The 12855-nt window shown below is 44.3% G+C and overlaps 1 protein-coding gene across 1 annotated transcript; it reads left to right on the plus strand.

The window, feature by feature from the left end:
* Positions 1 to 1961: 1961 nt before the first annotated feature.
* On the plus strand, positions 1962 to 12751 carry srrm2 (serine/arginine repetitive matrix 2). The gene is made up of 14 exons (XM_062479021.1): positions 1962 to 2171; positions 3280 to 3534; positions 3749 to 3844; positions 5448 to 5627; positions 6937 to 7014; positions 7210 to 7272; positions 7997 to 8029; positions 8265 to 8375; positions 8501 to 8636; positions 8911 to 10739; positions 10968 to 11606; positions 11713 to 11784; positions 12012 to 12119; positions 12225 to 12751. The coding sequence occupies exons 2-14, from the start codon at positions 3287 to 3289 to the stop codon at positions 12277 to 12279; spliced, it is 3648 nt and encodes a 1215-aa protein (XP_062335005.1). The 5' UTR covers positions 1962 to 2171; positions 3280 to 3286; the 3' UTR covers positions 12280 to 12751.
* The last annotated feature ends 104 nt before the right edge of the window (positions 12752 to 12855 follow it).

Consider the following 12855-nt stretch of genomic DNA (forward strand, 5'->3'; position numbering starts at 1 on the left):
CAAAACTCTAGACACAAAACTCACAACTGATGATCAAAATGCACATTTTTCAAAACGCTAACACGATTTTCAGTTGCTTGGATACAATACACATACATTATTTGTTCGTTGAACTATAATCATCTGTTCAAAATGACAAAACTTAACATCAAAGTATTACGATTTTAAAATGCCTGTCAAAATGTCTGTCATTTCCTTACATTACAATTACTAACTGTCAATTGATACTACAGCTCAAAATGATAAGTAACTGTTGCTTTAATCTGAATGCAGTTTTATAGAAACTGACAAACAATATTCCAAGTTTAGAACATGAAAGTTTTAGTATAACGAACCCATTGACACCAATAACCATGAAACATGAACAAATTGGACTAAACCAATATGTTTTCAGATTTGAAAACCAGCAGAACCAGTAGGTATGCAGGCCCTTGTAATTGCTTTGTCAATTTACAGCCTTGTACTTGCCCTCATACTCTCCCTTCGATGAACTCATGAACAAGTTACCCTTCTCAAGGCCATGGATGAGACATGCAATTACATCACAGCAGACCAGTGTCAGGCCTGCATTCGCCATGCCCAGAGATTCTTTCAGAGATGTTTGTCAAATGAAAACATCCATTGCGATGTGGATGAAAACCTGTGGCCAAATCCACAAGACAGGGTTGATGTAAATGTAGCAGAGTAATCAGGAATAGCAGTCCCTTTACCCTATAAACCCTGCAAACCCCACTGTCTCCCCGAAGCCTCCTTGGGGTGGTGGATAGGGCTCTTTTTTCCTTCCTTCGGGAGACAAGGGTGGGAGTGATGATGTAGGGCAGGCCTGGCCAAACCGCGCCTCCCGAGACGTATGCGGCTCTTTGCCTGGTTTCATGCGGCTCTTACGATATATTGAATTTTGTGTTTATGTTTTTTTATATATATGTGTGTTCAATATTTATGTTGAGTCCAGTATTTTCATCCCACGCAAATGCACGTTTGACGTGAATTTTCGCGTAATCGCGTCTGTATACATTCACTTTGTATCTAAAATAGACACGCTAAACGCGTTCGGTGTGGACCAACATAAATCTCCACGCTCAGCTTGGAGGGAGGGAAAACCTTATTGTTGAGTAAACAATTGGTGTCAATTTCGCTCTGAAAATGGCAGGGAAAAAATCCTCAGCAAAACAAAAATATGAAGATGAACACAGGATGTTTTGGGTGGGAGAGTTTATTCATGGTTTTATATCGAGCCGGCTGGACTACTGTAATGCACTTTTCGCTGGTCTTCCCAAGAAAGCCACTGAAAGACTACAGCTTATTCAAAATTCTGCAGCTAGATTATTAACCAAAACTAAAAGGAGAGAACACATTAGTCCGGTCCTAGCTACTTTACACTGGCTCCCTGTTACCTTCAGAATTGACTTTAAGGTCCTTTTCCTCACATACAAAGCTCTACACGGACAAGGACCTAGCTACATTGTTAACTCTCTTATACACCAGCTAGAACACTGCGATCATCAAATGTACAACACTCACAGACCGTAACGCTTGTATCAACTGGCTTGGAACATGACTGGCCTGGCCTGTGGTCTTAGTACGGTAGGAGTCCATTTCTGTCATTATCATTGGTGTGTGACATGTAGCCTACAGTAAATCTGTCTGAGCAGAAGTCTGTGTCTGTCTGTCTGTCTGTGTGCGTGTATGTGTGTGCGTGTGTGTGTGTGAGAGAGAGAGTGAGGAAGGGATGGGGCGATGTTCAGGTGTGCCCGTGTGTATGATGTGGCTCTTTGCAGTAACACGGTAAAAAAAAAGGCTCTTAGTCTGACTGGTTGGCCACCCCTGATATAGGGGATCATCCTATTATGTGGGTTCGGGGTTCCATGTTTATGGGGGTTTTAGATAGTGTAGGCCGACGCCCTTGCACTCCCGAACAGTAGGTGGCGGTGAAGCACCTCTTAACGTTGGTTACAATCTCTCATTAACAAAAAAGAGAGAAAAGCCACAACCTGGAGATTTTTCTGTAGTTGCTCATTTTTAACACGCAGTGCGCTTTTGTTTGACAATTCAAAAGCTTTCAAGCGCAAGAGAACTGTAGCTATTAATCATTGTTCTGTTGAGTTTTCTTTTAATTACATTGCTTCTGTATTCTTCTTAATTGTCTTTGTTAACAGGGAAAACGGTCAAAGGTACGTTTTTCCTACGTAGCTAGCTAACCCAGTGTTAAAGCTAGTTACCTGGTACAGTATTGCCACCAATGCAATGGTAGCTAAACGTTTATTTTACGGAAAGTTGGCCAGATAGCTAGCAAGTCCAGTTAAACTGTCTAAAATGTTTTTTTCCCATTCCTTATTATATTAGCTATAGCCGCTCTGTTTAGTGACAGTTCGTTTCGCAAAGCAAGGCCGCGAACCAGCTTGACTATCCATGTTGGGCAGTTTGGGCCTACTGTAGACTAGCTAGTTGTCTACTACTGTGTAGCTGGAGATGCTACATAAGCTAGCTAATAGTGGTTGCTGGATAGATAGCTACCAAACTAGTCAGCTAGCTAAGCTACACGTCGCATCGATTATCATTAATTTATAAATCGAGCTGCGGTGGGTACATAGCCAAACTAGCTTTGGTAAGTACGAGTTGTTAAGCCACTGATTTAGCTGGTGAACCCTGGTGCGTCAAGCTTGCAATTACATGCAATAGAATAAGTTGGCTACCTACTAGCGAACTATTATGTATGAACTTAATATTTGTTTGCTAGTTGTCGCTACCACTTTATATGCAGACAATAGCTTGGTGTGTTGGCTAGGTAGTTAAATAACACTAGCTAAATGGTTGTTAACCTATTCAGGCTAGACCAGTGTGAGTCAGTGCAGCCAGCGTAGTTGAAATGACCAAAGATTGCGCCTTTAGAGATGCGTAACATTGAGGCCTCATAGCTAGTGCGTTTAATAATATAATTAATACATTGTTATAATTATTAAATTAATATAATGAATGCAATCTATTTATGTCAAAGATGATTGCTACCCATAGAACGAAAGAACTAGAAAATACGTGAAGCTATATATTTTTACATTACTGTTTTAGTTAGAATATCTATATTGGAAACCAGACTCCCTTCAAACAATCCTTTCAATAAGAATGCATGTATACAATTGATCGTTTTGTTTGAATATTTCCAGAGCCATGGTCATGGCTAGACATAGTATGGTACTTCACAATGGCTCATGCAAATCAACTTCTTGGACCTACCAGGTTTCTATGACTACTTAACTCCCACCCTGCCTTCTTTCGACACAGAGAAGCAATGTACAACGGCATTGGCCTCACCACACCACGAGGCAGCGGAACCAATGGCTATGTGCAGCGCAACTTGTCGAGTGTACGTGCCAAGCGCCAACGGGATGAGCGTGGAGGTGAAAGGGATGAAAAGGACAGAGAGCGTCTGGAGAGCCAGCTGAACCGGCAGCCCAATGCCGACATCCTGGAGCACCAAAGAAAGAGGCAATTGGAGGTCAAATGTGCAGAACTGCAGGACATGATGGAGGAGCAAGGGTAAGAGAGGGGAGAAGGGAAGGGTGGTCTTGATGGAGGAGCAAGGGTAAAGGGAAAGGTGGAAGTTGTGATTGACTATAAAGGAAAAGGTGGCAAAAAGAATCAAATATTTGGTTGAAAGGGAAAAGAAAAAGGATAGGTGAAAAATTATGCTAATGGCGGGAAAGAATGTTTAATATCCATCAGTTTACTTAACTGTGTTGTTGATCAACAGGTATTCTGCTGAGGAGATTGAGGAGAAGGTGAACAGCTTTCGTATGATGTTGCAGGAGAAGGAGGAGCCGCCCACAGCCCCAACAGAGAGACCAGCGTAAGCACTAAACATAGCTTTGGAGTTATTGGGGGTCAACCATTTTTCCTTTCATGAAGTTCTAATTGGTGATAGTCAATTGAATGTAGGGTTGAATAACACTAGGGCTGCAACCAACAATTATTTTAATAATCGATTAATTTGTCGATTCTTTTTTCAATTAATCGGATAAAAATTGGGCTCAAGCCTTCGGGAAGCACAACCATTGTTCTCTCTCATATATGTATTATTTTCCCACCCCTAAGGATCCCTCAATATTTGGACTACATAGACAACGTTGGTGTCAAAATGTTCGTCTTGGTCCCGATTGCATTGATTGTATAGTGATTTGCGTTCCGTTGCACGGTTTAGGCTGAAATTACGTTTTTGTGGCGAAAAGTGCCTTGTGTGGTAGAAGGGACCTCAGTGCTAGCCCAACGTCAGCACACGTTAGCAACGATGCATAGATACGCCGTTCTAGTAAGAAAGACAGCTATATCAGCGAGCCCTCGGCATTAGTACTACTTAGCTTAAAGTTTAGGAAAGTTCGGTGTCATGGAGCCGACCAGCTAAATACTTAATTAGCTCTAGCATTGCTACCTGCATATACCTACAGCTGGCAGCTGTGCTCCATTTTGCTCCTAGATTCAGACCTATCCCTGGTAAATTGTAGAACTAACTACTACACTTCTGTTGTGTGGGAATCACAGAAGCTAATCAGTCTAAGGACGTACAAAAATACAGGAGCACACCCCACAACTTCCACAGAAATTGTACCCTCTGTAGTTTAGTGTGAAATGCCCTCACACCTTCGATGACTTGGGTTGTACTGATTTCTCTTCCCACGCCATGTGTTTCAAAACAACATCACGGGTCTCCGATGGTCTTTCCTCTACCTCCGCTCTGCTACGCTCTTTTTTGTTTGTTTTTTGCTCTGCTCCGCGCTCAATTCAATTTTTAAATTAATTTATGCTCAAACATCTCTGCGACTTTTTGAGTGGCGTAATAGTCGCACGACACAACGAATCAATAATGATATTCGTTGCCAACTTTTTTAATAATCACATTTTATCGATTCGTTGTTGCAGCCCTAAATAGCCTAACACATTTTGGCAATTAACCGTGTAACTGTTAACCGACAATACGAATGTTTACCAGTTAATGCTATTGGTTACACTTTGTTGCTATTTTAGCGATCTTGTCGCAACATTTTACCTTCCCTGTGACAGTCGTATCAAGCAACTAGCGACAAATCTATTGACTTTCTGCTACTTTCGCTATCTCATTTTTTTGTTGTTGCTGTAATTGTACTTCAGGGTTGTTTTTAGAATCATGTAGGTACATCCGGCTCTCTTGGATTCAATGTGTTTTTGTTGTATTAATCTGTTTTTGTTCAGTTTTTGCTATTTAGAAATCAACCCCTTATGGGGGAAAAAAAACATTTGTTCTATTGGTATTCTTTTATGGGGTCACAGATACTCGTCCATTCTAAATTTGTAACCTTGTCGGTTAACGTGACCGGTGACTTACATTTAAAATCTCATACTCATGAACCCAATAAAATGCAATATTTTGAAACCCACAGTGTGACCATTTTCAACAATTTGCCAATGTCTGACTTTAGGGTGACAGAGACTCACGCCTTGGCTGCAGCCAACCAGCAGAAGAATGACCGGCTGCGCGAGGCCTTTGGGATCGCCACAGACTATGTGGATGGTTCGTCCTTTCACCCTGAACGCAAAGAGCGAGAGAAGGAAAAGAGGGAGCAGGAAAGGCTGGAGAGGGAGAAGCAGCAGAAATACATGTGAGTAAGGGGATGTGGGTGGATGGCTGTGGGGAGAAGGTGGATTGGCTGGGGCGGAAGCCCCCCCCCCCAGCCGGCGACCATGTAGAGACAGATATGACATGCCGTAAATAAGATAAATAACATAAGGCCATTTAGTTTGTTTAATAAAAGAGCAAGCTATAGCTGTTTTATAGGAAAGGTAACCTTAAATGACTTATTTTGTGATCTGGCGCTATATATAAAAAAGAAAGAAAGAAAAAAAATAGTTTTTTTTTTTTTACAAAATTAACTTGACCTTCCAAGGGGGGCGGGGGGTGCCATTGGGGGAGCGGGCGTCCCCCAAATATAATGGTAGGGGAAACACTGAGGTAGGTGGGTGGATGGATGTGGTGAGTGGGAGGTGGTGGGTGGATGGAAAAATGTAATTTGTAACGTATTCTGAATACTTGGATTACTTCCACATTGAATTGCATTTTATAAGTGTAGGAATGCGGCCATCAATTCCTGCTGACTCAACAGGCCTATTCTGGTGTGTGACAACATACCATGTTATCACATCATGGCCTACATATTTCATACACAGAAGGACTTGGCATGTAAGGAAACATAAGACAGTAGCCTAACTGAAGTCATTAGGCAGTAGGCTAAATGTAACTAACTGTACATTAAACTGCATACTACAAAAATCTTACCGCAGTCTAAGCTACCACAAGCTCATTTTAGCTAACGTTAGCTAGCATGTCAAACAGGGATAGTCAGTCTTTCAACTGCTCTGGGGTTAATTAAATCAGCACATAGGAGAATGTAAAGTCGCACGTCAACTACAACTATAAAATAGCAAGGTGACCAGTAAAACTAGACGACTACCCCTGGCAACATTTTTTTAATATATAATAACTTTAAGATGCTTCTTCAGGTTGGAGGTGGAGTCTTTGGACGCTGAAAGGAGGTTGCTGGGGGAAGCAGAGGTTGCACTGCACCGTTATATTTCATGACTGATCACGCAAATAGCTAATTTTTTCATTTGCCTTTCAGTTGCCTTAATTTATTTAGAGTGAATAAACTCGTGAAACATAAGTATCGTCATGTAATCCATTGATTTCAACAATGTAACTGTATTCTAAATACCAACTATTGTAACTAACGGAATACTGTTACTCATAATTTGAATTCTGAATACGTAATGCCGGTACATGGGAGCAGGTGGATTCATGGAGGAGGTGGGTGTGTGGATGAGGGGAGGAATCTCGAACCTGCTTGAGTGGGCAACATCATGTTTTAATTTGTATGTCATGTTTGATCCTCCTTTCTTCTTTCCCTTTATAAGGCTGGTAGAAGAGTCTGAGGACTCAGAGTCCACCTCCCGAAAACAGAGCCGGAAGAAGAAAAAGAAGAACCGAGATAGGTGAGAGCAGAGGGAATTATGGAAGAGTGAAGGGAAATGGGTCCGATTAGTGCGGACATCTAAGATTTTTTTTGCATCTGCATTGGATGTCCATGATTTCACCACGATGGTCACCTCGCCATTCTTTAATCAAGTGACCATAATGTATATTTATTTTAGTGTTTTGTTGTTGACTTTTTATAATTTCTTCTTTAGCTCAGAGAGCATATCTCCCTCTCCTCAAAGGGAGAAGAAAACGAAAAAGAAGAAAAAGAAAAGGTTAGTTTTTGCCAAGCTTTGTTTTGAGCCCCTTGCTCCTCGGTTTGAGGCAAAGGCATATATAGCTTGCTTTGCCGAGCCAGAACAACGACACAGCCAGGTATTCAAGTTGAGGTATACTGTTGATTTAATACGACACAATACGTAGGCAGTCATACTAAAAACACGATGCAAAAAGTATGTATGTGGTGAGTTCCATCTAGAATAGGCCTATATTTCTATAAACCAAGTGAAAGAATACAGTACAGTACTGATAGCACTGATTATTGTAAAGTTCGCATGATATTTCTACTTCTTGATCAGACTATTACCCATACTGCCAGATTCCTGATCCTACTGCAATACCTTTAGTTTACGCACTTGCGACTGGTCGTCGCAAAGTATGACATGTACAGCTGGTTGCGAGCTTGCACGAGCCTCGGAGCTAGGAGCATGGCAAGCCACTGTACTACGCAAGACTAGACGAGCCAGAAGTTAAGATGGCGCGGGCCTTTTCTCGCTCTCGCTTGCCTCACTGAAATGAATGGGGGCGCCATCTTTAAAGATCTCCTTTTTTTGGTCTAGTTATATAGATCTATGGTTTTTGCTTTGAGAAATGGATTCCATATTGGCATTCAGATTATAATTATTTTATACAGTGACAAGCTTGATGAAAAGCACTAGCTGAGTTTGGTAGGAACTACCATTACTGGAAATGTAATATACTTTTACACCAATTTTACAGAGACAAGTCAGAAGATGAGGATGAAAGTGAGAGGTGAGTCTGATATACTCTTGTTTACATTGCCAAATCAAGGATCATAGGAGTTTAAGGATTTAGTTATTAAACAGCAGTGTCTGCATGTGTTGCATTTGAGTGAATTGTCTGTCTTGCTGTGTTTAGCTTAAAGGTTTTGCTATTTAATAGTAATTATATTAGTAATCATAAACTAATGAGGAATTTGTCTTCTATTGCTCTAACAAGCATTTTCCCAAATGCAATTCTCTTTCAGTTCCTCCAATGAGAAACCGGTGTCCAAGCGGAAGCGAGGGCAGAGTGAAAACGACAGTCCAAAAGCCAAGGCCCGACGACAGAGGAATGACGCCTCCAGCTCTGCTCATAGGTAACCATTGAGTCATGGGTGCAGCTACAATGCTTACAACTTTTTCTGAAGCGCCGATGATAGACATGTAGTTTAGAGATGTTTGGACTTGTGTGCACACTTAAGTGTATATATATGTTTTACAGCCAATCCCCTGCACCGCTGAGAGAAAGGCAGCAGAACCAGCATGTCAGGAGAGCAGAGGAAGGAAGGAAGGGGCGGTCTCCTGACAGGAGGGGACGGGGTCGTGAAGACAGTCCACCTCGACTGGTTGGCAGAGAGGTATGATGCTTAAACCGTCCTGTGTCATTCACTGGTCATCTTCTAGGACAAAGTCCATTTGAGATTGTGGATTTTGATCACTAAATAACTAGGGGGTGTAATGATACTCAGCTCACGATTTGATGAGTATATACATATTGTAACAATTTTGCATCACAATATATTGTTACACCCTTATAAATAACACTTTCTGTGCCATCAAGAAATGGCACAGTGTTGCAAGTGTTAAAAAACCCCCAAAGAATTTACACTTTCATATCTCTGTGTTCTTCAGAGGTCTTCCAGACATCTAGGTTCCCCAGATGTCCACCGGGGTGCTAAGGGACAACAAGAGAGAGAAAGGATAAAGGACAAACCAAAAGAAAAGGAGAAGGTAAAAGACAAGTCTTCCTTGAAGAAGAGATATGATTCTTCATCCCCCTCTCCACAACCACAGCAAGAGAAAGCCATGTGCTCTAAGAGGGGAGAGGCGGATAAAGAAAGAGAACGGGGGAAGGAGAGAACACAACAAAGAAGTAAACACAACTCCTCGTCTGCTTCTCCGCCACCAAAGCTGCAGTCATCCAGGAGGCCAAGGAGTGGAGAAACTGAACAGGAGAAAGACAGGAAAAAAACCTTTCCTGCACATGACGACTCCTCGCCATCTCTAGACAGGGCAACAGCCAAGGGAGGGAGGAGTGTTGAGAAGGAGAGGGGAAAGGATCGAAATGTGTGTGACCAAGAAAGAGGGAGAGAACAAGTGAAGAGGAGGGAGAAGGAGGTGTCTCCCCCTTGTGGGAGAAGCAGTGGAGGAAGGGATAGACACTCATCCCCCGACTCTTCATCTTCTACCTCTCCAGTCCCCATTTCCAATGGAAGCCAGAAAAAGAGGGAACGTGAAGGAAAGAGGGAAAGGGATCTGGAGGAGAGGTCTAAAGAGAAGGAGAGAGAACTGAATAAGGAGAAACAGGATGAGCGTAGAGAGAGGGAGAGAGACCGGGATGGAGGCAGAGAGAGAGATGGTGGAAGATTAGGTAGACGGCCACCTGTTGGCTCAAATGAAGACCGTCGTGCAGAGCGAGACAAAGATAGGGAGAGGAGAACTGAGAGGGAGAAAATGGCATCTGAAGGCAGGAGGAATGAAAGACCAATGGAAGAAGATAACAGATGGGAGGGAAGAGATCGAGACCTTGCAGAAATGGAGAGAGGGAGGGAAAGAGAGGAGAAAGTGTCCAAAAAAGTAAAAGAAGATGGGGGCAGCAGTGACAGTGACAGTTCCTCCTCTTCCTCCTCCAACTCCTCTTCTTCTTCTTCCTCCTCCTCTTCCTCGAACAATGAGAAGAAAAAGGGGCCTACAAGCAAAGAAAAGAGTGACCCAAAAAAAGAAGTCCCTACTCTAGTCTCCCCTCCAGCCATTAGTGCTGCCTACCACAGGTATTTGGCCAATGGGGGTAGAGAGAGTGCCTCTGAAAGTGATGTGCAAAGGCACGCCCAGTCAGGGAAAGAGAGAGATCGTGAGAGTAAAGGAGGAAGAGGAGACAGGACGACACCCTCTAAGAGGGAAAGCCCAGCCCCTGCTGCCTACAGGTCACCCCAGTGCTCTGCTGGTGAGCGCTCTACACTGACAGAACGGGCCAGGGGCCAGGAGCGGTACAGCCCCACGGAGGTGGAGAACACCAGCCCTCGCCCCTCCCCTCCTCGGAGAGGGCCTCCGCGAAGCAGCCACAGGTACTCCCCCGCAGACGCAGATGGGGAACGAGGGACGGAACGGGACTGGTCAGATGTGAGGAGCAGCGTAAGGAGGCCTGAAAGGCGCAGCCCCCTGACGCGCGACAAAATGGGGGAGAGGAGGAGGTCCCCAAAAGCACCCGCCCAGCAGCGATGCTCCCCAACACCACGACGCACGCCCCCGCGGCAATACCAAGACCTCCCAGCTCGCTCCCCGAGCCCCCGACGGCACTCTGCACGTTCCCCACCCCGAGGACCCAACCACCCGCGACGCAGCCGCAGTCGGGAAGTGGAGCGGGATAGAGCCAGGGACAGGGGAGGGAGGGAGCGCTCCAGAGAGAGGGCCACCAGGAGGAGCCGGTCAAGGAGCCCTAGGAGACGAAGCCCCTTGTACAGGTAAGAGGAGAAGCTTCAACACGGGCTTAGGTCAGCGGCATCTAGATAGAACGTAAACTCATGGCATGACCAGTCAGTGGCAACAAGGGGGTGTCTGATCATATTGAGTTGGTATTGCTGTATACCGGACACTTTGCAAAATGTAGAACAGGCATTTAGAGACCAGCACTGATGTAGGTGGTCAGACAAATGATTTAGATTAACTTAACACCCTTTATTTATTTTCAGGTCCCGGCGATCCCCCTCTCCAGCTCGACGTAGGAGAAGCAGCCGCTCCCAGTCAGGGGAGAGAGAGAGGAACAGGGAGCGAAGGAAGGAGCAAGAGCAGAGAGGGCGCCTACCTCCCAAAGGCGGGCTGCCACCCCGCCGATCTGCCACCTCCTCCTCCAGAACATCCTCTTCCCAGTCCCCCTCACCCGTCAGAGGGAGGAGAGAGGCACCCGGCATTAAAGGGAAGGACAGCGGAGCCCAGAAAGTGGACAGAGGAGACAGGGGAAAAAAGTCAAGATTGTCCCCTTCACCCTTGCCCTCAAAAGAATTTGGGCCCCCTCCTACCCATTTGGATAGCAAGGCCCTCTCCAGAGAAATGCGTCAATCGGACCCACCTCGCTCCAGGTTCTCGGCTACCTTCCCACCAGGGTTGAGAGAGACACAAAAAGGTGAACAAAGGCACCAAACACCCCTGCTGTCACGTAGCCCAGCCCGTCCTACTGACCAAGCAATTGGGGAAGAAGGTGCCGTAAATGGGAAGGGGGCAAAAGACGTCAAGAAGGCAAAGATGAGCAGCAGTTCCAGCTCCTCCTCATCTTCCTCTTCCTCCTCATCTTCGTCAGACAGCTCAGACTCCGAGGCTCAGCAGGGCAAACGGTAAGGTGGTTCTGAAAACATGCCTTCCTTGGTTTCCTTTTCCTCAATGATTATGTTGCGCGTAATTATGCCTGTCATATGTATTGACCACCCCCACCAATTTTAGTGGTGGAAAGACAGCTGCTGCCCATAGCTCCTCCTCATCCTCTGAAAGTGAGAATGAACAAAAGAAAAAGAGGTAAGTGTAATGTCTAACTGTTGAATTGAAGAGGCACATTTTAAACCCACTGTGAATACAGTCCTTGGTTGCGTGTAAGAAATGTAGATTTTTTTTTTCTAGAGCCTACTTATACTATTGTTGATAGCCTAGGTTGTAATTGACAACCCATCATATACTGGGGATGTCCACTATCTCAAAGAAGTTGATTGACAATGTGATGTCATCAAACCCCTCACCTTTTCCAGCCCGCCTCGGCCTCAGAGGGTGCCAGCCGATTCGCTGAGAGACTCGCGCTCGCTCAGCTACTCTCCTCCGAGACACAGACAAGCCACACATTCGCCACACTCTCGCAGGTTAGAAATCAAGTTGCGCAAGACACCTCAACACCAGTGCTGGATCAAACTGCAGCAAATGTAATATGATGATAACGGTGTTCTGTCTTTGTTGTTTTCTGTTAGGACTGGCAGCAGGAAATCTCCTAACCGGACAACCTGCAATAGGAGGAGACAATGAGTCCCCCCCCCCCCCCCCCAAGTCATCTGTTTCTCCTTCAAACACTTCGATGCTTGTCAATTGTACCTCCATAGATTTTATAGGGAGGCTTTGCATCGATCTGTGAAGGAAACTTGAGCTGTATTTGTTTCTGTGTGTAGTCTCAAGTATAGACAAGGAGCATATGCAAAATTTAAAGATAAAAAAAACTTTTAACAAAAGAATTTACGGAGAAACCCTCAAATGCTATTTCATGCTGCATTGACAACACTTGTGTAGATGGACACGGTTGTGCAGACTATTTGAAACTCAACACAGCGCAGTCATTGAACATCAGAAAGGAATGTTTACTGCGCTCTCCCCACGTTACGTGAGTGTTCTAATTGTAGAAATGCCCACAGATAAAGTATTGTTTCAATGTAATGTTTAAAAACGGCTTCATATTTCTTTGTGAAAATAATGAATGATAATAAAAAACAAGCATCTGTGTATCGTAAGGCATGTTGAGAATTATTTTATTAATACAAACCACAATCAACCTCAAAAGATCGTGCTTAGTTGGATTTACATGATCTCCCAGGGTTCCTTTGTAACGTA

The sequence above is a fragment of the Osmerus eperlanus genome, chromosome 2, assembly GCF_963692335.1.
Source record: "Osmerus eperlanus chromosome 2, fOsmEpe2.1, whole genome shotgun sequence".
Taxonomy (NCBI): domain Eukaryota; kingdom Metazoa; phylum Chordata; class Actinopteri; order Osmeriformes; family Osmeridae; genus Osmerus; species Osmerus eperlanus.